Genomic DNA, 20,377 nt, shown 5'->3' with positions numbered 1-20,377 from the left:
AGCTGTCCAATAAATCGTGTGTAATAGTTGCAAATGTGTTTTGACTTAATACATGAAGTTAGAAATTAATTTTGAGAAAAAGTGCTGATTTTTGACCAAAAAATGAACTGAAAGTTTATTCAAAATATCGTTGTCCAGTTTTAATTGAAACACACATCACCATGTTGATTACATTGCCTAACAACACTGTAAAGGAGCTTAATTAATTCATTAGAATGATTTGCAACGTAGTACGGCCCATTACACACACAAAATGTTACAGGAAGTTTGCTGACCGCATGAAAGTATGAGAGTGTTTTTCTTTCCATAAATGCCAATAAACTGGCAGTTTCAAAAGTTAAATTATGAACTGTTGTGTAACTTCATGATTGTCCGATACCACTACGGAACTTCTTGTATCGTATCTCTTCACAAGGCATCTCAAGAAGCCAGGATAAACAAGAAGAAGAAAAAGACTAAAGAAGAGGCATCGGTAAACCCCTCTGTTGCACCTATTCACCCATTGTGCGCGAGCAACAAGTCCATTTGGGATCCATGTGCTGGAGTCACTTGGAGTAGAGCAAGTCCAACCTTAAAATCCAGGGTTTTAACCATCTGCCACTGTGCACTCCTGCTTCTGTTTTTAATGCAATATTTTCTGACAATTTATATGAGCACCACAACTGTATAGCTGTCTTTACAGAGGACTCCATTCACTGCTCTGTTGTTTTCTGGGATTGTGTCCTTAAGGTCCATATGACTCAAGCCTTGCTGTCTTCCATGCAGAATTATATGTGATCTTGCGGGCACTGGAGCAAATGAGATGTTCTTCCAGTGCTAAATTTCTTATCTTTTGAGAGACTCTGAGTGCCCTTCACTCTCTACAGTGTTTGTACACAGCAGATAAAGTAGTCCAGAACATACAGGATGCCCTCCTCCAACTACAATGATTGGGGAAGAAGATGTCTTTTTGCTGGGTACCTGGGCACATGGGTACAAAAAAGTGAATCTAGCATCCAAGGAGGCATGTCGCGATCCTCAGCTATTTCAGTGTGCCATTCCTCAGCGTGCTATAGGTTGAGATCCAGTGTCTTGCATCAGTGGGAAATTGAGTGGCTTGAGTAACAATAAGCTCTGACTAATACAGCCCACAGTGTGACCATGGTGTACATCCTTTCAGCCACATCAATGAGACAAGGTTCTCCTTCCTTGTCTTTGCGTAGGCCACAGCCCTATGATGCATGGCTTCTTGCTCCAACGAGAAGACTGTCCAATGTGTGGTGCTTATGGCAAATAGATCACTGTGTGTCACATTTTATTGTACAAAAATCAAACAGTGGAAAGTCCAGGATGGAATGTAACAATATTATGAAAGGAAAGTAGCTACTCATCATATAGCAGAGATGCTGAGTTGCAGACAGGCACAACAAAAAGACTGTCACAAAGGCCTTTGTCAAAAATAGACGCCCCCCCCCCCCCCCCCCCCACACACACACACACACACACACACACACACACACACACACACACACAAGGGTAGGGCGGGGGACACTTGCTGGTGGGAAGCACACAGGGATGAGATGGAGACAGGGTAGGGCAGCTATGTGCAGTTGAGAGGTTAGATGGGGGGAGAGGGGGGGTAGTGGAAACAGAGAGAAGTAAAAAGACTGGGTGTGATGGTGGAATGAGGCTGTGTAGTGCTGGAATGAGAACAGGAAAGGGGCTGAATGGGTGAGGACAATGACTAACAAAGATTGAGGCCAGGAGGGTTACGGGAATGTAGGCTATATTGCAGGGAAAGTTCCCACCTGCACAATTCGGAAAAGCTGGTGTTGATGGGAAGGATCCATATGGCACGGGCTGTGAAGCAGTCATTGAAAAAAAGGATGTCGTGTTGGGTGGCGTGCTGTGCAACAAGGTGGTCCACTTGTTTCTTGGCCACAGTTTGTCAGTGGCCAGTCATGCAGACAGACAGCTTGTTGGTTGTCATACCCACATAGAATGCAGCACAGTGGTTGCAATTTACCTTGTAGATCATATGACTGGTTTCACAGCTAGCCCTGCCTTTGATGGGATAGGGGATGTTTGTGACTGGACTGGAGTAGGTGATGGTTGCAGGATGTATTGGACAGGTCTTGCATCTAGGTCTCTTATACAGGGATATGAGCCATGAGGTAGGGGTTGGGAGCAGGGTTTGTGTAGGGATGGACAAATATATTGTGTAGGTTCGGTGGAATAGCGTTTGGGGGGGGGGGGGGGGGCATAGTGGGTAGGACATTTTTCATTTCGGGGCACGATGAGAGGAACTCGAAACCCTATCGGAGAATGTAATGTAATTTTTGTTGTGCCTATCTGTGACTCATCATCTCCGCTATATGGTGAGTAGCAGCTTTCATTTCATAACATTTTATTGGACAGTGTTTTATGTTCTGACCAGCGAGCCGCGGCAGATTTGACAATGGATCTACCCTCTATTTTAAGTAATGTTCAAATGAATGTGGTTTGGGTTTTACACTTTTGTGAATTGTGCAAGTGTATTTGAGATGGGTTGATTGTGTGGTCAATTTTAGTTCATTGGTATGCAAGAATTTTAAAGGTTCTATTTGCATTCGTTTGCTTTAATGAGTGTAAGAGTGCTGAAAACCTGCCTGTTCAGCATCCATAAAACAGAGTGGCACCATCCTCAGCTACCAAAAAAGAATAAATTAAAGGCAGCTCCCCCTGCTGGCAGTCATGGTGACAGTGTTTTGGGATAGTGCTGATGTCATTCTGGTGGATGTGTTGCCAAAGGGGTCAACCATTAATTCAGAGGCATGTATGAAGACAGAACAAATTCAAGAACCATTTCTGAAGTGTTGAGTGTGACAAGAATCTAAACAAAATCGTGCCTCAACACAACCATGTATGCCCACACGGAAGCCTCAGAACCAGGAAACACACTGCAGAATTGGGTTGAACATCATTGCCTCATCCAACCTGTGCCCTAGGCCTGGCACCAAGAACATTCAAACTGTTTGTGCCTCTGAAGGATTCTCTATGTAGAATACACTTCAAAGATGATGAGAGTGTATTTCATGCAGTGAAAACATAAATGCAAGCACAAGAAAAGAAAGTATACTGACAAGGAATACATGTTCTCAAGCAATGCTGATGTAAGGCCACAAAACATGATGGGGACTATGTAGAAAAATAGTACATGTAAAAAGGAATATTTTTTTTTTATATTGTCATCAAACTCTAATGCCTAAGGACAAGCATGAACTGAGACAAAAATTGTGGAGCAGTGTTTATTGAATGGCAGTAGTAAATCCTTTGTATAAATGAAAACTCTGCTTGCTAGCAAATGTACACAACTGCTTCTTTCTTTACAAACCCATGGTGAAACTTCTGTTTCGTTCTTTTTGCAACAAATTTATCATGAGGAAATTGTCATGTAAAACTTCTTACTATCTTTATTCAATGTTTGCCATAGTTCCAGTCATTCAGTTGCTCAGAGACAGAGTTTCTTCACAATATCATTAGTTTTCAGAATGATATTTTTACATTGCAGCAGTGTGTGTGCCAATATGAAACTTGCTGGCAGATTATAACTGTGTGCTGGATTGAGACTTGGAACTTGGGACCTTTGCACCTTTGCATTTTGCAGGCAAGTTCTGTACCAGTCTACTGCGAAATGCAAAGACCCCAAATTAAAGTCTCGATCCAGCACACAATTTTAATCTGCAAAGAAGTCTCAGTTTCCAGAATGTCTATCACTTCTTAGAGTTACTGGTTGCTTGGGACTTGGTCACTGACTTCTTTCCAATGTTAAGGAAACACTTTGTGTTGTAATGGTGACTGGAGCAGTCGCGGGGTTGAAGTAACAGAAAGCGCTGTGGGACCCGTGGAATGGCCCGCGAACAACAACACAACGGAAGAGGAGGGACATGACCAAAGAAGGACAGAACGAACAACAACAGGATCGAAACAACTGAGTCACAAGAAAACCTAACAACCACGTCCACTCGTACACACAACAAGAAAGTAAATAAGCAAGTCTAAGGCGAGGCGATGTGTCCAGAGACGTACGCAAGGTTACACTGGCTGGCTGAGCGAGAGACAGGCACTTATGTACTCTTATCGGGGGCACCACTATTGGCCGGTGGAACCATGTGTTCCACTTTGGCGCCCTCACACTAAATGTGGGCCAAGAGGCACACACCGCCACAGCTTACGGCACGATGGTGCAGGGACCTCTAGGGGTCTTCGACGTCCATGACGTCTGGCGGGGATTCAAATTCCATGGCACGTGGTACCAAACTTTGTGCCATACGTTTATATTTATTGTATTATTGTTAGTCACCTTTTTTAACAGTTGCAAATCTTTTATTAATTTCGTAAGAAATTTAAGATTAATGCAATGCCAAGTGCTTATACTAACCATGATATTGGTGGGACTAAATGAAAAATACTCAATAGTAAACTAAGGCAGATTGAGACACAAATGTAAGAGGGATGTGCCATGATGGTATCAGCTTCGACTATGTTGCAGTACTATTTCCATGCACACATCTCAAAGGTAGGGAGCATGTTGTATCACTTTTAATTACCATACCTCAACATTCTGTTCTTTTTTTCTTATGGTGCCTGAAATCTGTTACATTGGTTGTAGTAACCTGGTCTCACCCTAACAGAGGAGAGAGAAAGCAGCTTTTGTCATTGGAAAACCTTTCTGGTTTTCTGAGCACTACACTATACTGCAGAAACTTAAAATGACATTTGGGAAAAATAAACATTGTTTTTAAGCAGATGGTATCAGTTTCACATCACTATCTTAAGTATATAAGTTATAAAGTAAGTTTATAATCAAGGAAAGAGTTTTTCAGGTGAAATTTATGTGCACTTTTGCATTTAAAATGTTTTGTATAGTATAATACAAAACAAAACGCTCATCAAGTACCGTACCTCACAAAATTATCAACATTTTCTGTAAATCTGTAGTGTACGTTGCTGAAAGCAAGGGGAAACTACAGCTCTAATTTTCCCGAGGGCATGCAGCTTTACCGTTTGGTTAAGTGATGACTGCGTCCTCTTGGGTAAAATAGTCCGGAGGTAAAATAGTCCCCCATTCGGATCTCTGGGCAGGGACTACCCAGGAGAAAGAAAACTGGTGTTCTACAGATCGGAGTGTGGAATGTCAGATCCCTTAATCAGGCAGGTCGGTTAGAAAATTTAGAAAGGGAAATGGCTAGGTTAAAGTTATAGTGGGAATTAGTGATGTTCGGTGGCAGGAGGAACAAGACTTCTGGTTAGGTGAATACAGGCGTATAAATACAAAATCAAATAGGGGTAATTCATGAGTAGGTTTAATAAGGAATAAAAAAAATAGGAGTGTGGGTAAGCTACTATGAACAACATAGTGAACGCAGTATTGTAGCCAAGATAGAAACAAGTTCAAGTTTATATGCCAACTAGCTCCGCAGATGACAAAGAGATTGACTGATGAAATGTATGATGAGATTAAAAAAAAAAATTCTGATAGTGAAGGGAGATGAAAATTTAATAGTCACGGGGGGACTGGAATTCAACAGTAGGAAAAGGAAGAGAAGTAGTAGGTGAATATGGACCGAGGGTAAGGAATGAAAGAGGGAGCCGCCTTGTAGAATTTTGCACAGAGCATAACTTAATCATAGCTAACACTTGGCTCAAGAATCATGGAAGAAGGTTGTATACGTGGAAGAGGTCTGGAGACACTGGAAGATTTCAGATAGATTATATAATGGTAAGGCAGAGATTTAGGAACCATGTTTTAAATTGAAAGATATTTCCAGGGGCAGATGTGGACTCTGACCACAATCTGTTGGTTACGAACTGTAGATTAAAACTGTAGGAACTGCAAAAAGGTAGGAATTTAAGGAGATGGGATGTGGATAAAGGAGGTTGTAGAGAGTTTCAGCAAATACAGGGGAAATAAATACGGTAGAAGAAGAATGAATGAATAGCAAGAGCTCAGATGGAAAATCAGTCCTAAGCAAAGAAGGAAAAGCAGAAAGGTGGAAGGAGAGTATATAGATGGTCTATCAAAGAGCGATGTACTTGAGGACAATATTAAGGAAATTGAAGAGGACGTAGATGAATATGAAGTGGGAGATATGATACTGTGTGAAGAGTCTGACAGAGCACTGAAATTCTTATGTTGAAACAAGGTCCTGGGAGTAGACAACATTCCATTAAAACTACTGATAGCCTTGGGAGAACCAGCCCTGACAAAACTCTACCATCTGGTGAGCAAGATGTACGAGACAGGCGAAATACCCTCAGACTTCAAGAAGAATAAAATAATTCCAATGCCAAAGAAAACAGGTGTCGACAGGTGTGAAAATTGCCGAACTATCAGTTTAATAAGTCACGGCTGCAAAATACTGACACGAATTCTTTACAGACGATTGGAAAAAATGGTAGAAGCCGATCTTGGAGAAGATCAGTGTGGATTCCATAGAAATGTTGGATCACACGAGGCAATACTGGCCCTACAACTTATCTTCTAAGATAGATTAAGGAAAGGTAAACCCAGGTTTCTAGCATTTGTAGACGTAGAGAAAGTTTTTGACACTGTTAACTGGAATACTCTCTTTCAAATTCAGAAAGTGGCAGGGGTAAAATACAGGGAGCAAAAGGCTGTTTACAATTTGTACAGAAAGCAGATGGCAGTTATGAGTCGAAGAGTATGAAAGGGAAGCAGTGGTTGGGAAGGGAGTGAGACAGGGTTGTAGCCTATCCCCAACATTGTTCAGTCTGTATATTGAGCAAGCAGTAAAGGATGAATTAAAATCCATGGAGAAGACATAAAAACTTTGAGGTTTGCAGATTACATTGTAATTCTGTTAGAGACAGCAAAGGACTTGGAAGAGCAGTTGAATGGAAAGGACAGTGTCTTGAAAGGAGGATATAATATGAATATCAAGAAAAGCAAGAGGCGAGACCGGAATGTAGTCTAATTAAATCAGGCGATGCTGAGGGAATTAGATTAGGAAATGAGACACTTAAAGTAGTAAATGAGTTTTGTTGTTTGGGGAGCAAACTAATTGATGATGGTAAGAGCAGAGAGGATACAAAATTCAAAATGTAGACTGGCTATGGTAAGGAATGCGTTTCTGAAAAAGAGAAATTTGTTAACATTGAGTATAGATTTAAGTATCAGGAAGTGATTTCTGAAAGTATTTGTACAGAGTGTAGCCATGTATGGAAGTGAAATGTGGACCATAAATAGTTTAGACAAGAAGAGAATAGAAGCTTTCGATATATGGTGCTACAGAAGAATGCTGAAGATTAGATGGGTAGATTACGTATCTAATGAGGAAGTACTGAATAGAATTGGGGGAAGAGAAATTTGTGGCACAACCTGACTAGAAGGGGGGATCGGTTGGTAGTACATGTTCTGAGGCATCAAGGGATCACCAATTTAGTATTGGAGGGCAGTGTGGAGGGTAAAAATTGTAGAGGGAGACCAAGAGATGAATACACTAAACAGATTCAGAAGGATGTAGGTTGCAGTAGGTACTGGGAGGTACCACATTGTGACAATCAACATCTTGTGTAGATGTACTGAACTTGTTACACAGGTATTGTCTTATATGTGTTTATGTGCTCGACAAAAGTGTGAGGTGCTCATCCGGCACAAAAACTAAGAAAGGATATCTGGACACAAGGCAGTAATTTTTTGTCTTCCGGAATTTGTTGATTTCAATGACCTGAATCTTCTTGAGCTTAAGCCGGGTTTCCATTTATAATTTCTTAATTTCATAGTTCAGTTTTTCCCTCCTATTTCTCCTAAAGATAGCAGCATAAGGTGAATTTTTAATAGGATGTGCACCATTCTACATTTGAGAGAGATTCAGCAGTTGGTTTCAGATCTGACCCACTGCTGAGGTAGTTTGTGTATTTTAAGATGTTTTGCAGAAATATTCGACAACCCATCAGACTCATTTTGTATAGTTAAATGCATCAAATTGTTCTGTCATTTTTTTTAATTTTTATTTTTTTTATTTTTTTAGATGTTGTGTACATTGGAGCCATACATCCACAACATTACCATGTTGGAAAATTGATGTTGGAGAATGGAAAACCTATACTTTGTGAAAAGCCACTCACTATTAACTCTAAACAAACAAAAGAACTCATTGCATTGGCAAGAGAGAAGAAGCTATTTTTAATGGAGGCAGTTTGGTCCCGTTGTTTTCCTGCTTATGCCATGCTTAGGAGGGAAATGAATGCAGGTACATTGGGTGACATTGTCCAGGTCATAGCGAATTTTGGTGTTCCTTTGGAGAAGGAAGACCGCCCAAGGTAAAAATATTGTTATCCTTACTGCTGGTACCTTTTATTATTGTTAAGTATTAATTGCATAGTTACATAAACAGTTTTAGCAGTTGCTTTGAACATTGTGCGTTGTCTTTCCCACCACCCACCCCACCTCTCCTACAGGTCCTCCCAGAAAGCTGCATGTGAAAGCCTCAGCCTAAAATTTAAAAATCTTCGGTTTATTGTGTACACTATAGCCAACATATTTATCACAAGAGAACAACTTTAAAACAATTCTCATTTCTCATTGGTCAGAACCTAATGTTGGTGTACAGTACTCCGATATAATGTTCTGACACAGATCCGACACGTTTCTGGTGCAAATAAATAGATCTGAAAATGATTCAGAGAGGATCAAAACATGGCCTGTATCAAAAAATGTGCTACTGAGACTAAAAAATAGATTAGAATTGTTATAAATTCATTGCTTACATTTTAAATTTTTAAGGCTTTTTTTTTTTATTCAAAATATTGTACATTAGTTAATCAAAGTTCAGTTCAACTCACTCAATCACCTTTCTATATCATATGTAGCACTTTGTTTTGAATTAGCTTTCATTATTAAAATCTGATCCTGTTAGGAAATATATGCTGTAGTGGTGTGTCAATATTGCTACTCTTACACCCTGTGACAGTAGCCAGTACCAAATTCATGAGCTAACATGTCAGATCACTCTGGTGGCATTTTAAAGGTTAAAAATATCCTTTGGCTAACCCTGGATGAGATACCATAGGACCTAATAGGATAAAAATTGGCAAATAAATCTTGGGTGCACAAGTATCTCAGAGAGTATTCTTATGCAGCAGCCAGCAGAACTTTGTTTCTATGAAATTTCCATCACTCCAGTATTTTAAAGTGTTTGATTTCCCTGCTTATTAGATGTAGCGTATGCTCAATCTCCATGTCAGAAATTGTCTGCTTTTATAAATGTTGTGTACTTGCATGTACCAATGCTGATACAGCATATTACACTGGGCAATTGATGTAAGACTTGGATAGAACAAGTTGTGTGTGTGTTTGCCATTCAGTGAAACTCAACACAGAAACTTAGCAACTTTATGAAGTATTATTAACTTACTTTGAGAAGATACAGTCTTTCTAAAGACAGACACATCATTACAAAATGTGATTGTTGGATTATTAAATTAAATGTTATAGTACAATGGTTACCAGTCTGGGGTTATAATACCCCCTTGAATATATTATGAAATTTTGTAAGGGGTATAAACAAAAAGCGTTTATGATCGAGAATGTGAAATTCAAGTCAAAATACAATGCCTTGGTCTCTGCAAGGACAACATACCAAAAATAGATTGACAAGTGGTAACAAATTTCATGAAAGGTTTTTGGTGAAAATCTATTAAACCTTCAAGTATATGGATTCTATATGCCACAACTAAAATATGTGTTAGTAGATTTTCGAGTGATGTACGTTGGCTGAGATCAAACTGATAATACAGAAAAAGGAGAAATGGACATTACCAAATGTTCCAAGCGGTCGCCATTTCTTTGCTCATTAAAAAAGCTGCAAAAGCGTAGAAGCTATATTTGTTTGAACATTAACTAAATTTTAGTTGTATTTCATAGCTTCAGAATTGATCTAGCAGTTAGTTGTGTACTAAGCTTTGTTAGGATATCAGGTGACATGCAGTCTTGTTCAGGGGTAATGGATCTGAGAAAGGTCAAGAAACATTGTTCTAGAATGTTGTACAATGTGTGATAGAAACATTAACCCATTTTGAACATTATATTTAAACATAAAGAATTTGAACTTCATGTCAGTGTACATTATTTGAAAGACCGTGTCATTCCAGCAGTAGTCACAGCTTTGTAGACTGCTAATATTTAAGCACTGTTATTGAAAGCAGATTTTATCCATCTTGGCAGTTGTGTTGGTTTTTAACCCACCTCTGCTTCCTGTAACCAATGCATTTGAAGCATTGGATGAATGCACATCATGCTTTTGCAATTGAAACATCTTTCAAATGTGATAATAGTTTCATAATAATACAGAATTTGTTTTGTGGACACTCTGACATCAGGTGGATGGGACCAGTTTTGTAGTAGAAGGCACTTATAAGTTGAGCCTAGCAGTTCAGGTAAACAGCTTCTGCTTAAAACATCGGTTTTCCTGGTAGTCCTCGTATAGTTCACAGTCCAGATAACTTTGCAGCAGTGAGAGCTACTATCAAGGTGACTCCAGCAAGATCACTTTGTTGGTGAGGTCTTTAACTAACTCTTCCAGCAAGACTGGAGGACAGATGTTGCGTGTGGATACTAAATGGAGCCCACAAAAGATAAGTTGCAAGTGACTCAACAGGTTTTGCCTGGAGATCTGGGGGTACATTGCATTTTATGTACATAGCTTCTAAAGATAACAAACGCCTAACCTGATTCTCTCAAAAAATTTCATGATATGTGAGGAGACCACTTTTCATTTTTGCGCTACGCAGACAATCAACCTTAAGGTATTGCCCCTGTATACCATAATCAATTTCAGGCATCATCACTTCATAATGGCAAAGTTACTGTGTGGTGTGGCATGTCTGAGCAAAATATTTTTTACACTATTGTTTTAAGAATGGAGCAGGCGATGCTCTGTCTTATCAGTTCGCTGTGTTGCAACAATTTGTAGTGCTATAAGTGAGCCACATCATGATCTATTTGTATGTGTGGTTCCAACAGGGTGGAACAATAGCTTACACGGCCAGAACACCCATGGGACCTTATGCTGAATGTCTCCAAGGTGCCATGTTTCTTAATGTGGTAATGTTAAGTGGCTACCCCATTTTCCCACTTTATCAACGTGGGATTTTGTTCCCTCAAATCTACATTTACATCCATATCCAGCAGATGACTATGAAGTACTTGGCATGAAGTACTTCCTATCATAACAATTAGTACAGCTTGTTCCTATTCCATTCAATTATAAATAGTATTAGCTTGTTTTGAGATTCCTGAGGGAGCAGTAGTATATTCGAAGAGTCATCACTTAAAAATGGTTCTTGACGCTTTGTGACTAGGCTTTCATGGGATAGTTTGCGTCTGTCATGAAGAGTCTGCCAGTTCACTTACTTCAACATCTCTGTGACACTCTCCCACAGATCAAATGAACCTGCAACCATTCGTGTTGCCCTTCTGTGTATATGTTCAATATCCCCTGTTAGTCCTTTTGGTATGTGTCCCATCAGTTGAGCAAAATACTAGGATGTGTCACACAAATTATTTGTAAACAATCTTCTTTGTAGACTGATTGCATTTCCATACTATTTACCAATAAACCAAATTATGCTATTTGTTTTATGTATGGCTGAGCCTGTGTGATCATTCAATTTCATTTAAAACAAGTTGCCAATCTTTGCACCACTGACAAATTTTATCAACGCTGAATATTTGTAAGGCCTTTTTTCAGACAGTATTTTGTTATAAATAACCACTACACAGTCAGTGAAAGGTATGGGGTTACTATTAATGTTATCTGCAAGGTTGTCAGTATGCGACATGAACAGCAACGGTCCCAATACAGTCTTGTGGTGCATGCCTAAATTTACTTCTGTTTCTGCCGATGACTGTCCATGCAAAAAAACCTGTTGCATCCTTTAAGAAATCCTCAATTCAGTCCCAAATTTTGTTCTATATCCCATATAATGATAGTTAATTAACAAACTGCGGTGTTTTACTGTCAGATTCTTTTTTAATGTCAAGAAATACAGCCCACAACTGATTGCCTTGGCATATGGCCTTCATGATGATGTGTGAGAAAAGTTCAAGTTGGGTTTTGCACGGTCAATGTTTCATAATTCATGCTGGTTCGCATGGAGGTCATTCTGTTACAGATAACTCATTGTATGTTGTAGGATTCTACAACAGATGGACATCAATGATATTGGGCAGTAGTTTAAAAGATCATTTCTGCTGCTGTCTGCAGCTCGTGGTCGTGGTCTCACTTCCCGAGCAGGAGGTCCCAGGTTCAGTTCCCGGCGGGGTCAGGAATTTTCACCTGTCTCGATGACTGGGCGTTTGTATTGTACTCATCATTCATGAGAGTGGCAAGTTTGGACTGAGCAAAGGTTGGGAATTTGTACAGGCGCTGATAACCATGCAGTTGAGCACCCCACAAACCAAACATCATCACTTTTGCTGCCCTTCTTGTAGATAGGTGTCACCTGAGCTTTCTTCAAACGTCCAGGCATAGTTTTTTGTTTGTGGGATCTACAGTACGTTAAGGTTTAAAAAGAAGCTAAATCAGCCACAAATTCAGTGTGGAATCTGATAGAGGTTCCATCAGACCCTGGAGCTTTACTTGGTTTTCATAATTTCAGCTGTTTTGCAACAATATTGACACTAATGTCTGTGTCTCTCGTCTTTGCTGCTGTAGTGTGAGAATTAAGATAGACACAGGATTTTCCTCTGTAAAGAAACATTTGAAAACTACTGATTTCAGTATTTTTGCTTGACATCAGGAAATTGTTGTGAAAACTGGGTTAGGTGTTTGTTATTTCTGGAAGCTGCGCACAGAAAATTCAATGTAGCACCTGATATTTGGGCAAACACTGTTGCATCTTTTGCATTTTCTGCTACAGCAATTGTTGAAGGATTCATGCATTGCATTTCCCTATTTATAGCCACATGCTGTATTTTACATCTATTGTGTAGTAGTCTGTTATTTTTGAAGTTTCTTTATAGTGACTTTATATCGTAGAATGTCCCTCCCATTCATGAACTATTGTACTAGATACATATCTGAACAGTGCATAATCAACTTTTCATTTAAACTTGAGCGACAGTTCTCCTACTTGCTCTTGTCCAGAGCTAAATGATGACTCTACAACCTCTTTATCTAGTTAGCAAAACATTTAAATCTTTTTACTTGTTTTAGCTCCCCTTTACACTTTGGTAATCATTGTTGCTATAACTGTCTCATGGTTACTAATTTCAGTTTGTGTGGATCTGCCCAAAAAGGTTGGGTCTCTTGTTGCCATCATGGAGTAGACTTCTGAACTATCCATTCTAGGTAGTTTTCAGGGAAGGCATTTAGCAATGTTTCATAGAATTTTTGTCATCCTCGCTACTTACAAAACTGTAATTGTCCCAGTTGAGTGTTGGATGATCCATCCAATGAAGATACTATAATTAGGGAAGATTGATTATAGCAAAACTGAGGTTTTCTCTAAAGTTTTGAATACATCTGCAGCAAGTCTGGTGATCAGTAAAAAGAGCCAGTTACACGGCTGTTAGTTATAATGTATGCTACAGTAACAGTAACTCATAAACACTGACTTCTTTTGAACTATGTTATGTGCAGCACTCATTTCTTTCAAAAATTTGGAAAAATGTGTGATTATACTGATGATACATGTAGATATACACTAAAATTTTGGGTGAACCCTTTTTCTTTATTAGGTTACTACTAGTAAAATTATATGTAGCACATATATAGATTTCAGCTGATGGTATGTTATGAAATATGTTTTCTGTAACACGCAGTGCTCAAAATACTAAATATATCATGACGTTTATGAGCTTTGATACAATTAACACAAAAACAAGTTTGAATTTGAGTTGAAATTACTTAGGTTTTTGAAATCAAACAATGGAAAATACAAGATGGAATGTAACAATATTACTAAAAGGAAAGTTGCTACTCACCATATAGCGGAGATGCCGAGTCGCAGATAGGTGCAACAAAAAGCAGTTTTTGTTATGACTATCTGCGACTCGGCATCTCCACTATATGGTGAATAGCAACTTTCCTGTTCTTAATATTGTTAGGTTTTTGAAACCAATTCATGTCACACACACAGTAATGAAATACTAGAACTCAGCTAGTAAACATAATAAGTAAACACACAGGCAAAAATGCTTGCATTGAGCACGTAGCTGCTTTCAGGACATCTTGTACACTTACATGCCAAAGGTGAACTCTGTAGTAGCAAACAAAATCTAAAGCAAACGCTGTCAAGCCAACAACCATTCAGAACTTGTCAAACATCATTTACACCAAAGTGGAGACCATAAATAGAAATACTCTCTCATACAATGTTCACTAATTCTTCATCTTAATGGTTGAAGTTCTTGTAAGAGTGCAGATTACCTTTGTTTATTTGTATGATTCTGAAATACATCTGACACATTGCCAGTGTGGTGCAAATTAATAACACATTTAATTATTTTTCATTGTAGATCAAAGGAGCTTGGTCGTGGTACTGTACTTGATTTGGCAGTTTATTGCCTACAGCTCGCTATATTCGTATTTGGTCCTGTACACCCAAAAAATATTGTTGCTCTTGGACACTTGAATGAATTTGGATGTGATGATAGCATGGCCTGTGTATTAACATATGAAGGTGGTAAAACAGCGGTGCTGAGTACAAATGCTCGAACGTATCTCCCTAATGAAGGATTTATAGTTGGGACCAAAGGCAGTTTAAAGGTATGTAATTTCATTGCATTCTACAGTAGCATGAAGTAGTATTGAAAGACAGGCACGTTTTATATCTTGCAGGATCTTATCATCTAAAAGTAGCATCCAATCAGACCATATCTGATCTAGTTTTATGAAGTAGCTGAACATAAGAGTTCACAGTGCCAGCAGCTCACCTGTAAACAAAAGTATCGAAGGATATCTAGAAAGAATGACTAGGTCTGTTTAAATAGTCATAAAAGGCACTGTGCGTACAAAGAAAGAGAACATTCAGCAGCAAGCAGCATGCACTAAGGACTCGCTTTTTAATGTGTCCCCTTAAGTGTCTTCAAACAAAATAGGCCCCACCCACTGGACAGTGCTGCATGTACAGTGGTGCCATGTAAGCAAATGTGGCACCCTCAATACATGTTTCATTGTCATCAGTGCCTGGCTGGGACATGAGAACTCACAAACCTATAGGTAACATGTGGAACTGAAATCTTCCACCTTTGCCCTAGCTGTGCCAAGGGGAAGCATGTCAGGGGCAGACTAGATGGCTTGGGATGTTGGTTGGTAGCCTCTGTCAACCACATTGCTGCTTAGTTGTTACGCAGCAGTGGTGGAGATGGCAGCAGTAACTCCTATGTTGGAACCAGTGATTACCATCCAGTTATTGCTGGTAGAAATCCTTATGACCTAGTCATATGCTGCTAATCGTCATAATCCGTTAGTGGCTTACACAGCTAACTAATTGGGATGGCAGAGGTGACTCTGGCAACTCTGCAGAGTTTCCCTACCAGTACACTATAGTGACCAGCATCCACTCTAGGTGCCCACCCCTGCAGGCCCTGGGGTTAGAATAGGCCTGAGGTATTCCTGTCTGTCGTAAGAGGCAACTAAAAGGAGTCTCACAACTTTCAGTCTTTATGTGATGGTCCCCTGTAGGGTTTGACCTCCATTTTTCAAAATTTTCCCAAAGAGCGAGCCAGTTGGGGAAGGGCGTCTTACGTGGTGCATTGAGATTTTTAGCCCTTTTTCTCGTCGTGGCATTGCAGTCCTGCTCATCCTCCATCTCTTGAGCGAGAGCACCTTCCTGGTTGTGTTTTCCTCCACCCACTATGCAGTGTCGTCTTGTGCGCCAATGAGGACCGTGGAATTCTTTGCATCTCATATCCAGCACCGTAGCCAGTCCATTGTGGCAGGGCCGCCTTGTACCCTGTTGGTTGTAGCCTCCTGACTACATAGGGATCACTCTGCTGATGCCTGCGCCGTTGACTCCCGACGTATGCTACGGAGTAGATGCCTGTCACCCTGGGGCAACGGGACGCCCGGCAATGGCCATCCTGCCAGGTGGCCTTTGCTGCGGCTGGGTGTGCCCGTGAGGAGGGGCCCTGCTCTGAGTAGGTGGCATCAGGGTGGATGACATGCGATGGAGCGTACCACGTCATCACTTGCTGGTGATCAAATGCCAGCAGTCTCTAAGTATTCCAAGTCTCAGTACAATGCAAGGAAGTATGATCCTAAATTGTTCCCCTCCCTGGCCACACCTTGGGAGGAACACCAGGCTAAGGATGGCGGTGAACCTTCTTCGCCCTGGTACCTCATATGTACGAGAGCTGATGGGGACTCCTTTGTCTCGACGAAGCCTCAGTTTTTTGTAGAGCATTTAGAGGACAAGTTTGGGGAGATGGAGGGCTTGTCCAAAATGCGGTCAGGGGCAGTCTTGATAAAAACGGCATACTCTGCCCAGTCACGGGCATTACTTGCTTGTGACAAGCTACGGGATGTTTCCGTTACCATCACGCCTCATACGGGCTTAAATATGGTCCAGGGTATTATATTCCACAGGGACCTTCTTTTGCAGTCTGACAACGAGCTGCACGCCATCTTAGAGTGACGAGGAGTTCATTTCATCTGGCGCATCCATCTGGGTCCGAGGGACAATCAGGTTCCCACCGATGCCTTCATCTTAGTTTCCGAGGCTGACATATTACCCGAGACGGTCGAGGTGATGGTCTACCTCTGTGATGTCAAGCCATATATCCCTCCCCCAACGCGGTGCTTTAAGCGCCGGTAGTTCGGCCGTACGTGTTCCTGCTATACTTCCAGCAACACGTGTCGAGATTGTGAACGTCCATCCCATCCCAATACTCCGTGTGCCTCGCCTCCCATGGCATGACCCACCTGCTTTTTCGGCATTGCCCTCTAGGAAACCTGGTTCCCGACAATGTGGACCCCTGTCCTCCACAGGGAATATTACAAGAACCGTATAATAGTGTGTCAGGTGGAGTTCGCGTTTACGTCCTGAACTCGGTATGTAGTGAACCTGTGCTCCTTCAAACTCCTCTTGAAGCTGTGGCTGTCAGGATACAGACGATGCAGGAAATAACTGTCTGCAATGTATATCTCCCTCCAGATTGTGCGGTACCCCCGAACATATTGGCTTCACTGACTGATCAACTCCCTAAACCTTATCTTCTTTTCGGAGATTTTATCGCTCATAACCCCTTATGGGGTAGCACCATGCTTACTGGCCGTGGCAGAGATGTCGAAAATTTGCTGTCCCAAATTGACCTCTGCCTCTTAAATACTTGGGCCGCCACACATCTCAGTATGGGTGACGGTAGTTACTCAGCCATTGATTTATCAATTTGCAGCCCAGGACTCCTCCCATCTATCCACTGGAGAGCACATGATGACCTGTGTGGTTGTGACCACTTTCCCATCTTCCTGTCACTCCCCCAGCATCATGCCCATGGACACCTACCCAGGTGGGCTTTAAACAAGGCAGACTGGGTAGCCTTCACCTCTGCTGTCACCATTGAGTCTCCCCCACATGGTGCCATTGATGTCGTGATTGAGCAGGTCACTACAACAAAACTTTCTGCAGCAGAAAACATGATCCTTCATTCTCTAGGGTGCCCCCTGCAAAAAACAGATCCTTGGTGGTAACTGGAATTTGCTGAGGCAATTAAAGAGCATCGGCAAGCTCTACAGCGACATAAGTGGCATCTTTCCCTAGAACACTTAATAGCCATCAAGCGGCTCCGTGCCCGCGTTCGCGTGCTTATGAAACGACGAAAACAGGGGTGTTGGGTGAGGTACGTGTCGACCATTGGATGCCATACGTCACCTTCCCAAGTCTGGATGAAGATCAGACGTCCTTTTGGGTACCAGACCCCAACAGGTGTCCCTGACATTAACATCAATGGCGTGCTCTCTACCAACGCAAACGTGAAGTCATCTGGACAACCTCAGAAGATGTCTCCCGCAGATGGAGACGAAATGTTAGGTGGAAATTTTATACATCGACTTCGGTCTCTCAGCCCCGAAGTTTCAGCTGAAGACAACACTGGCCGTGAAAGCCTACATTGTATGAATAAGTGCACACATTTTAACCTGGTTGATTTCAAATGGGGATGCAGAGGAGGAATGTTTTATAACAAATAGCTACCCTTACTGTGACAATTAGTTTTCTTTTCTGAGAAGAAACTGAAGAGAGCACTTGAAATATACTGAGAATTACTTCATTATTCTTAAAGAAATGGGTTGGAAATAAGCAGTACCAGTTGTCTCATTGACTTAATAGTTCGTGGTTTCATAAAATATCTACAAAAATTAAACGTCATTTCCGTTTCTTCATTTTAAAAATAAGTGTTCAAAGAAAATTTGTTTTCATTCTAAAGTTTAGTGAGGCACTAACATAATGGTGGGAGAATGGGAGAGGGTTGGGGAGACTAGCTAATATCTGGTTGAACTTAAGGGTAATGGTATCAGAAAGGTGGAGAACCACTGGCCGGGTAGATTCATATTGCGTATGAGCTAGTTGCTTGGGTGTGGAATGAACAATACACAGAATATAAATATCAATGCATAGAGTATAGGAAGTAATGAACACAATGATAATAACTGAGTCAGTGGAGCACCTGCCCGCGAAAGGCCAAGGACCCAGTTTCAAGTCCCAGTCTAATCTGGCACACAGTTTTAATCTGCCAAGAAGTTTCAGATTCGTGCACACTCCACTGCAGAATGAACTTAAAGGAGTACTAGTGCCTCAAGTTTTGCAGGCGAACTTCTTTGAGCTTTGGAAGGTAGGAGATACAGTACTGGCGGAAGTAGAGCTGTGAGGACAGATTGTGAGTCATGTGTGGCTAGCTCAGTTGGTAGAGCACTTTCCTGAGAAAAGCAGTGGTCCCTGGTTAACACACAGATTTAATCTGACAGGAAGTTTCAACAATAACTATGCACTAGTAATAATAAAATTAAAAAGGAGTGCCGAGTTAAACACTCCTTTGCTCTGCTACCTTAGATTAAATGCATATTTTCACAGAAATGATGCAATAATAGATTAAAAATTATATACAATAAGGAAATTATTACAATGTATTTCCAGTTCTGAGTATAATGAGAGAGCTTCACATACAAGATCTTATTTGTCACTGCACAGGCTACTCTTATGTTGCTAGTAAGCCACAGTTTTTAACAACCATGTAAGTTGGACTTTGTATGACTTTTAGGAAATACACTGTCTGCACCCCTTGTGTTAAAATGTTTCCATCACTATGCTTGAAATCAGATTACTTAATTTGTTTGATGTTATTTGTACAGATACCAAATTTCTGGTGTCCTACAAGAGTGGCAGCACCAGACAAGACATCTGATTTTATTCTTCCGACAGCATCAAAGGCATTTAATTTCATAAACAGTGCAGGGCTGCGCTACGAGGCTATGGAAGTTAGGCGATGCCTGAGAGAAGGTATGATATATTTTAAGCACTTCACACAAAAGAAAGTTTCCATAAGTATTCAGGATTGTTTTGCCATTCTTTATGAAACCATATATAAGCAGGTTAATATATATATATATATATATATGGAATGTTTCCTTCTATTATAACCTTATATATATATATATTTAAAAAGAAAGATGATGAGACTTACCCAACAAAAGCGCTGGCAGGTCAATAGACACACAAATAAACACAAACATACACACAAAACTCTAGCTTTCGCAACCAACGGTTGCCTCGTCAGGAAAGAGGGAAGGAGAAGGAAAGACAAAAGGATATGGGTTTTAAGGGAGAGGGTAAGGAGTCATTCCAATCCCGGGAGCGGAAAGACTTACCTTAGGGGGAAAAAAGGACAGGTATACACTCGCACACACACACATATCCATCCATACATACAAGACACAAGCAGACATTTGTAAAGGCAAAGAGTCTGCTTGTGTCTTGTATGTATGGATGGATATGTGTGTGTGTGCGAGTGTATACCTGTCCTTTTTTCCCCCTAAGGTAAGTCTTTCCGCTCCCGGGATTGGAATGACTCCTTACCCTCTCCCTTAAAACCCATATCCTTTTGTCTTTCCTTCTCCTTCCCTCTTTCCTGACGAGGCAACCGTTGGTTGCGAAAGCTAGAGTTTTGTGTGTATGTTTGTGTTTATTTGTGTGTCTATTGACCTGCCAGCGCTTTTGTTGGGTAAGTCTCATCATCTTTCTTTTTAAATATATTTTTCCCACGTGGAATGTTTCCCTCTATTATATTTATATATATATATATATGGTTATAATAGAAGGAATCATTCCACGAAGGAAAAATATATCTAAAAACAAAGATGATGTGACTTACCAAATGAAAGTGCTGGCAGGTCGA

At 40.6% G+C, this 20,377-nt stretch overlaps 1 protein-coding gene across 6 annotated transcripts in view; it reads left to right on the top strand.

Moving 5' to 3' along the window:
• The window catches only part of LOC126094782 (trans-1,2-dihydrobenzene-1,2-diol dehydrogenase-like), an 86,454-nt gene that overhangs the window by 43,204 nt on the left and 22,873 nt on the right, over window positions 1–20,377 (top strand). For all 6 annotated transcript variants that reach the window (XM_049909344.1, XM_049909339.1, XM_049909338.1 and 3 more), the window contains exons 3-5: window positions 8,013–8,304; window positions 14,504–14,753; window positions 19,335–19,482. In XM_049909344.1, the coding sequence (XP_049765301.1) occupies window positions 8,013–8,304; window positions 14,504–14,753; window positions 19,335–19,482 (690 nt within the window). The remainder of the gene's footprint in view (window positions 1–8,012; window positions 8,305–14,503; window positions 14,754–19,334; window positions 19,483–20,377) is intronic.

Source organism: Schistocerca cancellata, chromosome 8 (assembly GCF_023864275.1).
Source record: "Schistocerca cancellata isolate TAMUIC-IGC-003103 chromosome 8, iqSchCanc2.1, whole genome shotgun sequence".
Taxonomy (NCBI): domain Eukaryota; kingdom Metazoa; phylum Arthropoda; class Insecta; order Orthoptera; family Acrididae; genus Schistocerca; species Schistocerca cancellata.
This window is presented reverse-complemented; position numbering and strand designations above follow the sequence as displayed.